Source organism: Symphodus melops, assembly GCF_947650265.1.
Source record: "Symphodus melops genome assembly, chromosome: 17".
NCBI lineage: Eukaryota > Metazoa > Chordata > Actinopteri > Labriformes > Labridae > Symphodus > Symphodus melops.
The window spans coordinates 11,157,809-11,175,553 of NC_136707.1; the positions used below are offsets into that span (position 1 = coordinate 11,157,809).

Sequence of the window (17,745 nt, forward strand, 5' to 3'; positions counted from 1 at the left end):
TGTGGATTTTTATTTTTCTTGTCATTTTTTTTCTTCTCACTTACAGAGCCTCATTTTCTTTGTGATGACATCTTTCCAATGAAGATGTCAAATCAGACAACCTGCTAACATGGTGTAAAAATTCAATTTAGATCTAATGTGCAGGCAGTCTGTGGAGGGCTTACAGCATTTTTCTAGATAGTGTGAAAACCTGTACATGTTACATGATCTATGGGACGCTAGCCATGGACTGAACTTGTCAGAACTGCCATATTGTGAGTCAAAGCTTAGAGACCTGTCATTTGATGTTGGAGCTAGAAACACAGCAGTCTGTTGATAGTTCAGTGGTGTAATTATTGCTACCTACATAGTTAATGTGGCTTTGATCTTCTTGTAGCAGCTTAAATTAAAGAGTAATATCTTTATGTAAATTCTGAACTAATGCAGTATTTACGTACGTCAGTAAAAGTTAGCTCAGATCAGATTATGAAAAGTTCGATGAGCAAAATGTGTGTCAGAAACATGGCTATTGTGCTCTGGGCAGTATTTACAGTACATCAGAATGTGTGATTGACTTAAACTAACTTAAACTAGTATGTGATTAACACCCTACAGTGCCCATTTGCCATGAATAGTATTACATTTAAGAAGTGCTTCAGGCCAACAATTTAGGTCTAATGGAGTGCAGACACTAAGATAGGTGCTAAAAAAAATGGGCAGGATTTAGAACATGCCAACTTTGGTTCCACAAATCTGTCAAAGAAACACTGCTGTATTATTTCCATGGCTGTATATGGAGGCAGGATCAAGGATCTGGTTCATTAAGACTTGTGCACTGAGCCATGTACCATCTGACCTCTGCTTTGGAGAATTGAATCTGGCCTCATCTTTTTTGCCTTAAAAGGAAAAGTCCAACTTTGACTGCTACTGTAATAGTCATCATTCATGTCTGCTGTTCCTGTCCATGTACACTTCTCTATCTTTCTCCCTCTCCTAACTCTGTCTTAATCGCTCATTTTCTATTTTCAATGACTCCCACCTATAAAATAAAAACTATGCTACATAAATGACTTTTTCATCTCTCTCTCTACCTCCTCCCCCTCTTCTGTGTCTAGAGATATGGGTCACTCAGGGGGCAAACTTCATTTCCGTAAATGAGGACAGAAAGAGAAATCCTGACACATTAGTTAGTTAACAGCACACTGCCCCTCTGTCACCCGAACACGCACACACACGCACCAGCAACCTGAGACCTGGTTGTAGAGCTAATTAGCATTGGCTCTCTTCTTGTGCGGGCATGTGCCCGTGTGATTGAACGTATTAGTGTATACGTGAAACAGTGTGCACAGCTGGGATGGTGTGGCACTCTCTGGCCCAGTTTTAGCTGAATAAGGGAGAATATTGTGGGCCTGGTACAGAGACAGGGGTTAGAGAGGACAGATAAAGATAGATGTGAGAAAAGGAGTTAAAGAGAAAGGAAGAGAGAGAGAGAGATAAAGAGAGGGACTGAAAGAAAGATGCTGAAGTTGTTAACAACTACAGCCGGTCCCCTGAGATTTTTATACAAGTGTGTATTTGTGTGTGCTCTTTAGTAATTGTGTGTAGCCATGTTTATTTCTCTGTGGTGTCATTACTGGTTGTCCCGCTCTCGGGGGAGTCCATGTTTACCCAGCATGGTTTCTGAGCTGTCACTGCAGAAACTGTGCATCCATCATCGCCATGGCAACTACCAGGCAGTGAGCCTGCCTAGATGTCACCTTCAAACGCATCCTGTTCAGCATATTACACATTAGTCAGGTGACAGCAGAATTAAAGTGGAACTAAAATGTTGACTCCTGCTCCTAAGTCAAACTAATCTAATTTTGGAGATAACAAAACTAAAACATAAAAGTTATAGGCCTTAGTACATTATATCATTAATTCTACAGTTTCCAGCATTTCTTTCTATTTCTGTCACATTAACTTGTTTTCTTTTCATTTAGCCTCTTTTCAAACATTTGCAAACAAAGTTTTGATCAGAAAATTTAAACCCCAAAAATGTGATGGAAATGTGATGAACATACAAAGACAGACATCTAGATGTATCAGCAGTGTGTAACCTGCTGAGCAACATGAAAATAATGTGCAAAATTTGGGAGTGGAACACGTGGGCTATTGTCTGACCACCTCTTGCCTCTGGGGCCAATGTCCAGTGGTTGTCACATCCCCGGGTTCAGTTTATTTCTGTTTTCCTCATGTTTCTTGTCTTGTGCTTGTGTTTTACTTTGTCACTTGCCCTGTGTCTCGTTTCAGGTTCGTTGGCTGCATGCCCTTCCCCCAGTGTGTCCCTGCCTGCTGATTACCTGATATGTCTCACCTGCGTCTTGTTAACTCCACCCCCTGTCTTGTATTTAATGCCTGTTCTCCCCTCATCCTGTGCCAGTTCGTCTTGTTCTTTATAGCAGCAATATCAGCACTTTAATTATCCGACTTCTGATCCTGATCCAGTTCTGTTCTTTGATTCCGATTCTGTCCGACATTTTTGTACCTTTGCCTTATTCTGATTGACCTCCGTTACTGAACCCAGCCTGCCCTTTTTGTACCTTAGCCTTGGATCTTTTTGACTACCCGTGTACCGAACACTGCCTGAATAGACAGTTTTTCTTACACTGAGTTGTGCGCTTGAGTCCTTTGTGCTGGCTGTGACAGTGGTGGGTATACTCCATATAGTGTACCCTCTTGTTTTTCATTACCCAAAGGGGATATTCTGTTTTAAATTTTCTTTTGATTCACACCAATGACTAATTGACAATATTCAGTAGTATCCTCGAATTTTTGCTCTAAAAAAAAAAGCCCCAAAGAGTAGGATGGTACGAGTCAGTAATTTTGTTACCATTCCCAAGTTTTGACAGTAGAAGTACCATTAAATGTGCACCATAACAAACTGAACTGAACCGGACCGCTTGGTGGAAACTAGGCTTTTGTAAAATGCATCTTGAGCTAAGCTAAATGGAGATGGAATGTAACATGTTTGGTTTGGCCTCTCTATAATTTAATACATGCAATAAAAGAAAACTATAACAACATTTTATATGGACGTTTACTTGTTGATGAATTTTTGTTAACTAAAGCAAAGAAAGTACCTCACTTCATGCTTAACCTGCAAAGAAAGCTGATATTTCCTGTCCTTGCCTTTGTTGTCAGCGCCTACTTGTACCAAGATGCATTGTATTGAAACAGTCACAGCCTCTGCATGGCAACAGTTTATCTTTCAACCAAAGCACTGCACAATGTATCATGTTTTGAGAGTTTTGCACAGCTTGCTACGCCATCAACTCTGTCCTTAAATAGCCTAGAGATCATTAAATGGAGGCTCAGTGAAAATATTCAGCAGCAAACATAGGTTTGAAGTTCTCTGCCTCCCCTTATTACACTGTGAAAAATGATACCAGGGAAGATAATCATCTGAGATTTAAACCATCAAGACCATCAAAACATCAGATAAAAGACACCCAATGTGTGTTGGAGTGTGTGAAGAATGTAAGCCTTATGGGCCTCAAAAGTTTCAAATTAACAACAATCCCTGTGGGTTGTCTTCATGACTCACTTATTGCACTGGTGACAGCACTGCTACACACACACACACACACACACACACACACACACACTAGTGTTAAGTATCTATGCAGATGATAGTATGCTATGGGGGTGTTCCTGTAGAAGAATAGCAGAATCTCTCAGGAGAAATGAGTAGGAGGATGGACACAGTTAATAGTTTCTCTGCCAACCTCATCCCAATTAAAATTTATTTTCAAAATACTTTTTCTTTTCAGGTTAGTGCTTGAATATATGTTTCTGTTTTTGTCCATTAAATGAAGGATTTCAGCTTGGAAGTCATTTGTTTTATTTACTGTTAGAAACAGATCTAGCATCATATCAAATATATCTAGTGAATAATTAGTTCTGTGGGCGCCAGAGTTTCTTCCTTATTTCCAAATACTGCAGTTATTCTCAATTGAAAACAATTGTAGGGAAAAATACAGAAGGAAAAGGTAGATGCTGTTTGTTGGAGAAGAAAAAGTCATAAAGATTGAACATCTTCAAAATAGCTCGGAGCTGGTTGTGTACAAGATTATTTTATCGATAAATAATAGTCTATTAAAAAAACTAGACAAACTAGTCATTGTCTAAGCAGGACATTTTCCTAACACAGACAGAAAGGGCCTTTGTTTACATCAACAGTGAGTTTCATAGTTAAAAAACAGCAGGGTAAGATTTAATTTTGTAACAAAACAATAATAGTACAGGAAATGATCAGCAAAGAAATAAAAAGGCTTGTTCGAGGGGATCGCCAAAATTCAAACATAAAAAATATTAAATCTATTAACTTGATTAAGCAAAAGGGAAACAAATATGACAATTATTGCCTCCCTTCAATTAACTGTCAGCAAGAAAGCAGTCGAGGTCATTGTCAAGAAGTCAAGGGGATTTTCATAGCTAAGCAGCCACATATCAACAGTAGAAACAGATCATTATGTTGTTTATCTTTAACTTTAACTTTTTTGCCTTCCACAAAAAGCTGCTGACAGTGCAATCAAAGGTGTTTCAGTATAGGTATAATTCAGTTGGATAATCAGGCATATTATTGTATACACCCCCTGTCGTAAATTATTGTAATACAATCCACCATTATATATGCGATACAAATATTTGTTTAAAGGACATTAATGCTGTTTACCCATATCCACTCCTGAACATTTCTAGAACATTTCAGGAAGGCTGCTTTGTTGTTTGTTCACACGTCTCTCGCAGCAGGAAAATGTGGCTGTTTGCATTCAAACACACAGGCTATCCTGATCAATTCAGGAGGTTTATCAAGAGGTATGTACAGTACAAGTGTAAAAGCACAAAAAGTCAAATTGAACATAAAGTGTGACTTGAGGGAGGACAATGAGACTTAGCAGTGATTGTGGCAGTGCAGTGTAAAGCCAGGCCAGGCCTAGTTAGTCCTTGTCAGGTCATAGCTTTTAAGAGAAAAAAAGGGCTTTTTTTTTGTCAGGACAAAATAAAAGCCTGCAGACAAAACCAACACACATGCGCACAGACATTTTAAGTAGGTCTGTGTTTGAAGCCATATGCCAACAAATGCAGCCTGCCTCAATAAAACATGGTGCTTCATTGTTAATCTTTAATAGTTCTGTCCTGGAGAATTAACCCAGATGAACACACATTTAGGGCACCATCCCATCACTCAGACACACACATATATGCACGCACACAAGCAGCCCCACACACACACACACACACACACACACACAACAAATATTCCCTGCTATCCTCTACCTCTTTTTCTCCTCTCTCTCTTACTGTAAACCACCTTCACTTGGACAATCATCCATCAGCATTCCTTCCTTTCTCCCTTCTTTTCTCATTGCTTTGGTATACTTTTCATTTTCTCTTTCAATCTATGAACATTTTCTCTTCCTCCCATATAACCCTCACTCCTTTTTGCCATATTTCACAACAAGTTACGAAAAAAGGACTTAATAAGGGGGTATCCTGGGGAAAGATCATTAAGAACAAAGAATGACCAGGTGGATGTTTGAATGAGGTTGTGTAAAAAAAAAGAAAAGCTGGTAAATAATACATGAAGAATAAAGAAATGACAGAAAAAGAGGAGGAGCAGAAAACAGGAAGCAGAGAAAGGACAAAGAGACACTGCCAGATTGGCACCAAGCCACGAAACAGTGTGTAATTTGATACAATATTTATGTTGCAACGCTTGCTGGTAGGTTTAACTTATGGTCATTGCCTGTGTACAGAATGTGTATGTTATTGTGCATACATCTCCATTTAATTACCGGAGTAGTTACATAAACTCAAATGAACTCATTCACCTTTCTTTGAGTGTATAATATGATATTATAATATGATCATTACCAGTCCACTTTATCTATCCTCTTAACAAAAAGCTTACTTATTGTATTTTTTATTGTTATAATTCGTTGTTACTAATTGTTCCTCCAGTCTGTCTACCCGTCTCTACCCTTCTTATCCTGCAGTGCTCCCCTGTGCTCCTTACTGCAGCACTGTCTACAACTCAGTGGTCAGACTCTGCCCCCTGCTGGAAGCATCTGAAAGCTAAATATAAAGTATATTAACTTGGCGAATTGTTGTCCAAAAAGAGAACAATGTTGGTAAACACTCAGCAGCAACATGTTGTCCTTTAACCACAGAACTTTGTACCATGTGATTTGAGCCACAAAGGAAATGTGCTCATTTAGTAACACAAAAACGACAAATTACAGATACAGCAATAAGCAATAGTTAACTCTGTCAGGCCTGAGCTGTGATTGTGTTTAGGATGAGATTACTGTATCATTAAAGATAATACAAATGAAACAACCCTCAGGTCAGATGTTCTTTGAAGTTTTATTCTTTCTATCTTTCATATCACTTTTTTTACACAGCCCTTTTAAGTGTCAGCTCTACTATAGTTGGATACATCAGCAATAGGCATAACGCTGAGTACAGGAGTGTGGTAGAGGACTTTGTCACAGGGTGTATGGGTTACACGTATACCTGGGAGTATATCTGGATAAATTAACTGGACTGGTCCAAGAACACCTAGGCTGTCTGCAAGAAGGGCCTGAGTTACCTCTACTTCCTCCATCAGCCAAACTCTTATGGGAGACTCATATCACTTCTAAAAGTGTTCAAACTAAACACTAACAAACAGAATTTAACTGGGTTTTTAAAGAAACAATGCACTGACCCATTACAGACACTAATAAACAAAAAACTATATCTGCTTTGGATGCCTGCTTCATCCTTATAGTTTGATTTTGGTTCAACTTCTGAAAACTTCATTTTGGTGTTCCTCAGGAGTCGATACTTGACCATCCGAAGGTTGATTCAGAACCAGAAACCTCTTTTTCTGTGACAGTTATTACCTCAAAACAATAATTATGTATTATGTTAAACATGATGTCTGCTCTACCATAACGTCGTAAGCAACCACCGTTACTTTGGATTTGTCTGAATAAGTGCCAATAGTCATGCAATGCAGCTTTAAATACCTGGGTGTTTACATAAGTCAGACCACCACACAGCTCGTCTGGAAGGCATAAAAGTAACAGCGGCTGTACTTTCTGAGGAGGCTGAATACATTTGGTATGTCCACCAAGATCCTCATCAACAGCTGCGTTATTGAGAGCATCTTGACCGTACGGTAGGGCAGCACCATTGCTACGGATCGCAGATGCCTTCAGAGGTTTGGCGAAGACTGTTGAGAGGATCACTGACTCTATACTGCCCTCTCTGCAGAACATCTACCACCGCAGAGGCCATAGGAGAGCTGCCTCCATCCCCAAAGACCCCACTCACCCGTTAGCGTGTACTGTTCACATTCCTACCCTCAGGGCGGAGGTACAGAAGTGTGAAATGCTTGACCTCCAGACACAAGAACTCTTTCTTTCTCACTGCAGTCCGATTCCTAAACAACTTACACTGTAACAATCACAGGCTACCTCATGCTCAGTTTGCATATTATGTTTCCTATACTGTGCACATGAAAATAAACACTTTTAATATTGAATGTTGAATATAGCATTATATTACATTATATATAAATATAATAGCATATAGCAAAGGGCTGAAGCTGTGCTAAATGGACATGGCTGAGCATTTGTTCACAGGCACAACGCCTCAATACAGCCTGTTGATTTCAGTACCACATGACATGCTCTTTATGTGACTCTCTGATTGGTGACACGAAATACCCTGCATGAGTGTGTGTGTGTCTGTCTCTGTATGTCAGCTTTGTGACTAACTGGCAGCCAGGGTGTACCCTACCTCTTGCTGCATGACAGCTGGGTTCGGCTCCAGGCCCCCAGACCTCCAGGGCCCTGAACAGGACAAGCGGTATAGACAATAGAAGAATGGATGGATTCCAACTTGGAATATTGCCTTTTAATTTACATAAGCAGTAAATGAAAAACAGTTCTACAAGCACTGTGGTAAAAAAAGAAGGTTTCTTTTACTGGTTAAGTAATTTGGTTTCATCTCTCATTTTGTTTTAAAACTATTAATACATGAGTATTTCAGCACATTTCTGAATCTGCTACACCCTCCAAAAAACATTCATACTCTTTGAATGCATATTATTTTTACTCGTTAAACATTTTTTGGATTCAGACGTTTTCTCGAGGTAGGCTAATACTGTTTTGTTTTGCATATTTGTATTTATTCTGACACAGTGTAGGCTAAAGAAGAACTCTTCCTGTTTTCCTGCTCACTATAAGTTCTCCTGTAATGACCCTAGATCCTACAGGTGAAGAAATTTGGCTTTAACGCTTTGGTCTGTTTACAGTTATGAGGTCAATGGTACTATGAAGGAAGCTGTGTTGTATCCTACGACCTACATTAACCACCACTAATGGTTATAATTGAATACCATATTGTACCCACCTGGAGTAATAAAAAGTTTTTGACCATCATGGCAACATTTCCTTCATCAAATAGTTGATTTAAATTGTGTACTACTGGGCTAATTATCAACTTCATGATATTAGTGTTTAGTGTTCAAATGCAATGTACTGGTATTACATTGCTTTTCTAACAGTTCATAGACTTATTTAATTTAAGACTCTACTCTTGTCGATCTAATAAATGATGAGGTGTACTTCTGGCAACGACTAGTTTAATAGACTATAAATAAATTCATCACCAGTCGGATTGCAATGGTAAATATAACCCAGTTTGATATAGCCAACAGGGTTTTTTTATTTATAAAAACCTAGATGTATTTATATGTAAAATAGGTTGACTGACGTAAAACATAGAAGAACAAACCTGTAACATTGCTCCCTGTAGTCGCGTCGTTCACAAACGAGATCTCGCAGCTTCCAGCGGAGCTTTCTCTCGCTGCACATCCAACTTGTCACCAAAGATGGCGATTTGCTGAGTGCTCATGGATACACACATTTCTCGGCTAGTTGTTATCTTCACAGAAACGTCAACTTTTCAAACTAATTAACTGCTCTAGCGAGCGAATATTTCTCCATTTGAAGCAGACCTGACTCCACGTGAGCCGCCGCTACCATGCACATCACGCTTAAAACTCTGCAGCAGCAGACTTTTCAGATTGACATAGATCCCGAAAAAACGGTGAGTGGCTATTAGCTAACTTGCTAAATTTAGCTAATAGTACTAGCGGTGGGGCATATGCCTTTTACTTTACATTAAGACCCAGCAGTTGTGTTTGATATTTCTGATGCTTATAAACTATTCAAGTAGTTTCTGCCAATCGTATCCTACTAATAGAAAGCGATACCAGTAAAGCAAACTACATGGGACTGGAGCTAAACAACGCAAAACATGACTAGCAAACGTTAGCCAGTTGGCTAGCTGAACAGCCTCGTTATCAAAGTCATTATGAAGCTTTTACATGTTTGTATGAGGGTCACTGTAGCTTGTTGTATCCAGTTATATTCCATGATTCAATCTGTAAGGCTATTACTTTTTGGATACACACAAACTGCACCAAAATGCTGTAGTCGCTACCGCTACTTCTATTGCTAATGCTTATGACTCTGCCAATTACCATTAGCCTGGTAAGTAAGAAGCTGGCTAAGTTTGTTAGCATGGTCACCTTTGAACAGTCAGCTGGTGAGGCCAACTTTAAGTACATTATTGGATAATATTCTTTGCTTTTGGGGGGATTGGATGCAGTGTTATAAACTTACTCTGCTAATAACTGTTATACATTTATGGACCAACTATAATTACTTAATTGCTTTGTATTAACACTGTCTTGCATTCATAAAAGTATGGGTTCGGGGTGTAAAAATACATTTTGGTTATTATTATATGAAGGATCTGTGACTTGTGTCTTGGAGATCTTACATCGATTCATGTCTTTTTTTTTTATCAGGTGAAAGCCTTAAAAGAGGAGATAGAAGCAGAAAGAGGAAAAGACAACTTTCCTGTATCGGGGCAGAAGCTTATATATGCTGGGAAAATCCTGCAAGATGATACACCTATTAAGGAATACAAAATTGACGAGAAAAGTTTTGTTGTAGTGATGGTGTCAAAGGTGAGATCTGTTCGTCTCCTATCAGTGTTTACAAACTGCATTCTATTGTGTGCTGCATTTCTTAGCTAAATGATTTTTAAACAGTTGATGAATTATGTTGTTTTTTTCTATTAAGTAACTCGTCTAACAGCACATTTTTTTTCAAACTGACAAAAGGCTAAGCCAGCAGCAGCTGCTGCCTCACTGCCAGTCTCAGAAGCCCCCAAGGCCCCCGTACAGGACTCTGGCTCCACGTCAACAGCTGTCCCAGCCACAACCTCAGCTTCAGTCCCAGTCCCTACTCCAGCAGCTGTCCCCATTCCCCCCGAGGAGGCCAAAGAGGAGCCAAGTGCCGCAGCCACAGAACAACAACCAGCCAGGTAGACAGACGACGAGTAGACTGAAAAGTAGTACTGGTGGAAATTCTCCTCATTGCAGACGTATTGATTGGGTTTTAAAAAGAACTTTTCTAGTCAATCTTAGTTGACCTGTGAGAGGTTTGTTTTTTACCTACCAGGAGCTGATATAATTAGTGATTTTCTTTCTTAAATAATTATAACTGAAGTACTCAATTAATGTAGCTGCTGTCACTGAATGGTCTGTTTGACAAGATGGATTTTAACGTTAGTAAAGGTGTTCAATTTGAAATACTTGTACATTCTTCGTTTTGCAAAAGGGTACATTTTTTAACTTCCCTACCTATGATATATTTTATTTTCTGTTAGCTGGCTGATAAAAAATCTCATATTTCTAAAATCCTTTTGTTGTAAATGTTTGTGCTGAGCTCATGTCAAGTTTTCACTGTACATTAGTTTTTTTTAGAAGGTTCAATTTGTTTTGACAACAAAAGAATCTCAGTGCAGTCTTTGTATGTAAACGTATGGGTCGTGTTAGTAAATTCAGTAATTTACAGATTGAAGTGTGCATCAGCTTCCCCCTGAACAGTTTGACCCATTGAGAAAGAAAGCAAGCAGATATCTTCTGTCAAAGGCAGAACAAAAAGAATGGAACTGAGGGCCTGAAAAGTGACGGTTACAGTGAACTCTTAACCCAGAAACTGCTTTATTGTTGAGGCTGAAAAGAAAAGAAAACCTTAAAAAATGTAACAAACAACTTTAGTGTGCTTGTTATCTGTATTTCCCAAAGTACAGAATAAGAAAATATACCGTAAATTCCGTACTATTGAGCGCACCTGGATATAAGCCGCACCGGCTAAAAATAAGTAAATAAATGTATTTGTACATATATAAGCCGCACTTGATTATAAGCCGCAGGTGTCCACGCTATAACAAGAGCTATTTACACAGACGTAGGTTACCGGTAACATCCGCAAATACTGTAGCGTCCGTACGGACGTTAAAGGACGACGAGAGCGTTCAAATAATAACTTTTAATAACCCGATCACTGTCGGCCGTGACCACGCCGTTTACAGCAGAGAGCAACACATAACTTGCCGTAACAATCCAACTCTCTCCCCCAGCGTTCTCTCATACAGCCACTCAACACGTTCTCGCTGGTGCATTCACTGACTCTCCACATAATCGGAATTATGAACACATTATCAACTACTGACTTTACAACATGAACCGTTACAATACGAAGCCTAGCCGACGGTGTCTGTAACACGGCTGATGAAAAAGATGACCGTAATATATTTCACAAGAAAAAGTCCATCCATTCACTGCCTCAGAATGACTTCATTACTCACTTCCTCAGTCTCTGTTGTCGCTGTCAGTGTCATCTTAACGTGCAGCAGCTCTGTTAGCTTCTTTGACAGCCAGGTCGATCGCCTTTAACTTGAAAGCTGCATCATATGTATTTCTCCGTGTGTTTTCCATGATGAGGGTGCGTGCATGAAGCGCAAAATGACTGATATTAAGATCCGACGTGACGAAGTCAAATGTTTTTGCGGCAGAAGCTCATTGTCCCCCATAAAAAATCCATGCATTAGCCGCACCGGAGTAGAAGCCGCAGTGCTCGAAGTGTGAGAAAAAAGTAGCGGCTTATAGTCCGGAATTTACGGTACATGTTAAGTATTAAGAGAAACTGTAACACCATTTCCTTATAAAAACATCTTTTTTAAAATACAAATTTAAACATTTATCAGACTGCACTGAATGTGGGGAAATCTAAATCCAGTTGTCAACATTGTCTCCTGTTTACTCGGTCTCCTACCTTTGTATCACAGATATGATTCAGAGCTTGTCTGATTGGTTTCCCTCTCCATCTTTATGTTTTATCATTTCAGCAGTGGGAGTCAGGGCTTGGATGCCTCTTCAGCGCTGGGTAGGTTGTGGATGGCTTTCTTCCAGACTTTAATTTTATACTGCTGCTTAAAATTCTTTGGATCCCGTGCAGCTACAGTAGTCTAAGTGTAGTAGTCGGGCTTTGTTGTGTCCTCTTCGAGTAAGTACCACAGCAGTGCATTGTTGTGTTAAACTTAGATTATACTATCTGTACCAGCCTGAGCACATGCTGCACTGTCATACATTCTGTTCCTTTATTTAGCCTCTGACAAAAAGTAAGCCTTTTTTAAAAAAAATTCTTTTATTGTGGTATCACAAAAATCAATTGGGATTCCAGTTTTGTCCACTCGTAGGTTATAAACGTATTCAGAGAGAAGATGAGGGATCTGACTTATTTTAAAGCTCATGTTTTATTTTCTTTGTTTAATTGGAAGGGCCATCAATAAGTTGTGATTTAACACCGAGCAGCTTTCCTACAGTTCAATACAAAGCATACTATACATGCCACATGTCTCACAGGAGGGTGGATTAAAACAAAAGATTTCACGTTCCTGCTGTTGTTCCTTGTTGAGCTTCAAGCACAAAGGTGTATCTACTGAAAAATACAACCTGCGTCGGTGTACCCTCGTCATCTGTGTATGTGGCTGTGTGCTGTATTTTCAGTGACGGGAGCCGAGTATGAGGTCATGCTGACAGAGATCATGTGTATGGGCTACGAAAGAGAGCGAGTGGTGGCTGCGCTAAGGGCCAGTTTCAACAACCCCCACAGAGCGGTGGAGTACCTCCTTACCGTGAGTCACACTCACTCACTCACTCTACCAAAAGAAAAACACCCAAGCTTGAAAATCATTTTTCCTGATAACAAAAGCTTAGCTGTGGACACTTTGAAGGAAGTAAATGGACTGCAAGGCATTTCCTATATTTCAGTCCAAACCCCATAAATAAATGTATTATATTATTGATAACATTTTCATAATCCTCATGGGATCATTCCAAATAGTTGATGAATGGTTGGGCACGACTAACTGCAGTGTTAAAATGACTCTGATCCCTGACTGGAAATACTCCAAAAGCTGAACATTAGCACCTTCATGAAGGGCTTTTGCATAAGCCTGCTGTAGCGTTATCCCAATGCTTCTCAGAAATAGGAACCTTACAGGTTTACTAAGGTGAGATTTAAACGACAACAACCACCCTGATTTGGGATTCAAGGTGAGTGTATGGAGTTCTTTTACCTACAGAAGTCGATGAACATTTTACGGTTCGGATGTTTTCACGTCTCTTTGGTAGCGTGCATGCTAGTTTATTTCATTGATTGTGTCATTGTGTTTCCAGGGTATTCCCAGCAGCCCAGTCCAGGAGAGTAATCCCCCAGCACAGGCTCCCACATCTGGACCCACAGAAGCCCCATCTCTAGCAGAGGGTGAGGCACACGACTCACTTGAGTCCAAAAAAAATACATGCAAAAGTCAACACCTGTGTGTCTGTTTCATCCACTGTATGAAAATAATACAGAAAACTGTTAAAAACAAACTGCTCATGAGGAGGCTTACAGCTTCAATACAAATCAGAAAAGGACCAAGATGTTGATTCAAAGCCTCGACTAGCATGCATACATTACACTGAACATGTTGGTCAGAAGCTTAATATAGAGACGACTGCTCCAGTCATTTCAGTGTGTCACTGCTGATGGGCCTGCACTCATTAACTGAACAGAAAGGGTTAATAACTGCTGGAGCCTCACCAGCCGGCTGTGACTCATCCTATGACTCATTTGTCACTTAATGTTTTTCTACAGTGCTATAATAACGTTGTTACATACTACAGAGTGTGAGAAACTCAGATATGACAAAACAGAACTCTCAGACGTCGTGTTTGTGTGTGTATATATGTCTGTGTGATTTAGGAGTAGAGCTACAACAATTGACAATCAAAAGTTGAGTAGTTGATTAATAATAATACATTTGATTTATATAGCGCTTTCCTAAATTAGAAAACAACACCTGGTAAGGTTAGCCGCAAAGGCTAAAGCTGCTCCTTTTAATGTAAAGGGGGAAATAATAAACTAACCTAAAACTAAACTTAAAGTAGTAAGAACCACGACAAAAATAACGGCATGTTGTGATTTATGATGATGATTTGTGGAGCAGTCTTCCAGTGTGATAGAGAGGCTATGAAAATTGTGGGTATAGCAATACATTGAGATTTTTAAGTCTAATTGAGGGAAACAAAAGATTGACATGTGCTAACTAGCGTCAGTACAAGCCTGCAAGTTTAACGTCCATCTCATTTCTGTTCAGACGATTTGATGTCTAGCTGTCGTCAGGCTCTGTTTTCTAAATAACTTGAAGATCATTGACTTCTTTGAGTCTCTTATTGTTTTTAATGGTGATTGTCAGCAGGAGAGAACCCACTTGCATTCCTGCGAACCCAGCCTCAGTTTTTGGACATGAGACAGGCCATCCAGCAGAACCCCGCTTTGCTCCCAGCTCTGCTCCAGCAGCTTGGCCGGGAGAATCCTCAGCTTCTACAGGTAACACAGCCCACACCAAGACCTATTTCTGTTTATGCTTTCATACTATTTATTTTTAAAATCTCAGTCTTTCTCCCCTGCTTATCTTATGATATCTGAAAATACAGGAAATGTCGATAGATCCATAATGCCTGCTATTTTCTTCAAATAATATCCATCAATAATGATTGATTTGGGGACCTTGAGGGTCTGTATTCCACATTCAGAGAGCTCATGTGAAAGGACACATAGACCCTCCTTTAATGGGTTAAACAGCAGCATTATGTTTACTTGTCAATGTACTTCATGCTGTGTACATGTGCAAATTACAATTTTAATTCTGTGTGTGTTTGTGTCTTCTTTAGCAAATCAGTCAACATCAGGAGCTATTCATCCAGATGTTGAATGAGCCAGTGGGAGAGGGGGGTGATGCGCCAGAGGTTGGAGAGATGGGAGCAGCAGGGGAGGAGGGCGCACCTGTCAACTATATCCAAGTTACACCTCAAGAGAAGGAGGCCATAGAAAGGGTGAGTGACAAATGAAGAAAACACAGGGAATGTGTTTCTTCTGCAGTGAAACCAGAGGTCAAAAGTTCTGATTCTGTTCCCTCTGTGTAATCGTCCTCCTTGTCTCTCTGTCTGGACAGTTAAAAGCGTTGGGTTTTCCCGAGGCTCTGGTGATCCAGGCCTACTTTGCCTGCGAGAAGAACGAGAACTTGGCAGCAAACTTTCTCCTCAACCAGGGACAGGACGATGACTGAGCGGAAGAGATCACTGCCTTCCTGCTCTTCCCTCCTACACCTCCCCTCTTCAGCTCAGCATAAAGACTGCACCCCCAAATTACTGTACAGCCACCAACCTCAGCTCTACCCAGCGAGAGGGGAGGAGAGGGGAGAGCCAGCAGGACGGTGTGGGTGGGTAAGGGTGGGATTGGGTATGGGAGGAGGTGTGAGTTAAAAGTACACAAAGTGGGGGTTGTGTGCAGGAAGATCTGCGAGGGGGAGGGGGGGGGGGGGGGGGGATTGCAGAAGAATGATAAAATCCACTTGAATTCCAATGGAATGTGTGGGGTTTGTCTTTGGGAGATCTATACTTTGATTTTAGACGCGCTTTGTGAACATGAGGGAGGGGATGCAGGTGGGGGGGGGGGGGGGGGGGGTTGGGGTTTGTGACGATTGTGAGTGCTTGTGTCTGCGTGTGCGAATACATGTCTGGGTGCCTGTGCAGATGGATGCAAAAGCATTAAGCTGAAAAAGTAATCATTCTCTAAGTTTGTTAATGCTGTAGCTGGATGGTTGGAAGAACATTATCCTCACTGCACTGCGACAACATTTTCAGTGTGTGTAACTGCTTGTATGTACCTCTGTAAGAATCATGTACATATGTCCAAGAATGAAATTGGCCAATAGACTGGACCATGCTGCCCCTTTATGTGTCTGACATCATGTTGCCTGGGTCCGATAAGTCTGTTTGAGGAAAAATGGGAACCAAACTGACAGTAAATCAGATTATTTCATTGACTTTGTCCCAGACTTACCTGTCCCTCTATGGTGGCCGCACAGATTAAAGCCAATCAGAGCTCCTGCGAAAGCATTTCCTGCCTTAAAGGGCACTTCCATACTGCTTTGTCTATACCAATAGCCTGTAGTGCGAATTAACACTACCCGTACAAAACCTACTGTACAACTGTAACACTTGATTTACCGTTATTTTTCAGATCATCCATCTGCTATTAAAAATATAGAAACAAAAAGTCCTCAATTCAAAGTAATGTTGCTATGCTTGATAGCTTTGGGACATTTAAGGCACGACCAAAAAAGAAAAAGAAAACTGGATCCATCATCAGTTTTTCATATTTTGAACAGTATAGCTTTATTTTTTCATTTCTAGGTAAAGAGAAGCGTGCTAAAGCTATTGGTTAGAAGCGACACCAGAGACAACAGCTTGAAAGACAAAGGTGCATCTTAAAGATACAGTAACGCTACAAAGACACAAAACCTCTCCTAAGAGGCTGGAGACGAAAATACAAAGGCACTAACCAGCTAAAACAAGTTTAAAGAAATGGGATGCAGCGCTTCGACTCGTCATTGTCTGCTCTTTTAATGTCCTGTTCCAGGGAAGGAGGGACGGGGCCTCTTCTTAAGGGTCCCAAATAAAAGCCAATCAATAATACAGTTTCATATTAGACCATTTGAAGTACTTTAACTGTTGAAGAATATACATCTTTACAAGAAACGTTGTGGCAATGGTTTTGAAGGTCAGTCATAAACCCTTTTTTTCCATTTGTGAACAAAAGTGCCCCACCCCCCATTCACCAGGTCAAACATACTGTCATACCTGTCTTTTGTATCATTGATTTGAATAGAAACAAACCCAGGGAAAAGCAGACGGTGTATATAAAAGCTGCATTATGCATTTTGAGGCACTGTTACACAACAGTTTAAGGGTGAATGTTTTTTTTCTGCAAGGAGCAAATCTAATCTGTCACCATCACACTATGTCCTGATGGGCCATAGTCCACTTCATAATGCGGTATAATAAGGCTTATTGATATATTTACTGGCCTGGTTGTGGTGTGTGAGGTGGGGATGTGTTGCAACTGTTGGTTTTGACTGATAAAGGTTCTCCATAAACAAAAATGAAAAAGATGTGTTCAGTCTCATTCTGTGAAACAAATATTTAAAACTGTCCACTGCGTTCTATTGGGAGCATTCTCATTAGCATTAACTTATTATTATAGCTCTTTTCAAGTCTTCTGACTACTCAAAGTGCATGACCCATTCACACTGATGGAAGAGGCTGCTATGTAAAGTGACCATCAGAGGTAACTACTCCCATTCACAGACTTGTACGATGCCAACACAGTAGTGGGAGCACTTGGGGGTTAAGTGTCTTGCCCAAGGACACATTGGGGAAGGGGATTGAACCCCCAACCTTGAGGTTAAGAGACAAAC

The 17,745-nt window shown here is 40.2% G+C and overlaps 1 protein-coding gene across 2 annotated transcripts; it reads left to right on the top strand.

Annotated features, from left to right (window-relative positions):
* The first annotated feature begins 8,832 nt into the window (after positions 1-8,832).
* Positions 8,833-16,311, top strand: rad23aa (RAD23 homolog A, nucleotide excision repair protein a). Of its 2 annotated transcripts, none has more exons than XM_079366999.1 (9): positions 8,833-9,126; positions 9,893-10,054; positions 10,211-10,413; positions 12,283-12,320; positions 12,944-13,071; positions 13,616-13,703; positions 14,680-14,813; positions 15,158-15,319; positions 15,439-16,311. In XM_079366999.1, exons 1-9 carry the CDS (start codon positions 9,061-9,063, stop codon positions 15,550-15,552), a joined length of 1,095 nt encoding a protein of 364 aa, XP_079223125.1. In that variant the 5' UTR covers positions 8,833-9,060; the 3' UTR covers positions 15,553-16,311. The 2 variants fall into 2 exon arrangements, with proteins under 2 accessions (XP_079223125.1, XP_079223126.1); XM_079367000.1 differs by having other exon boundaries at positions 8,834-9,126; positions 14,683-14,813.
* The last annotated feature ends 1,434 nt before the right edge of the window (positions 16,312-17,745 follow it).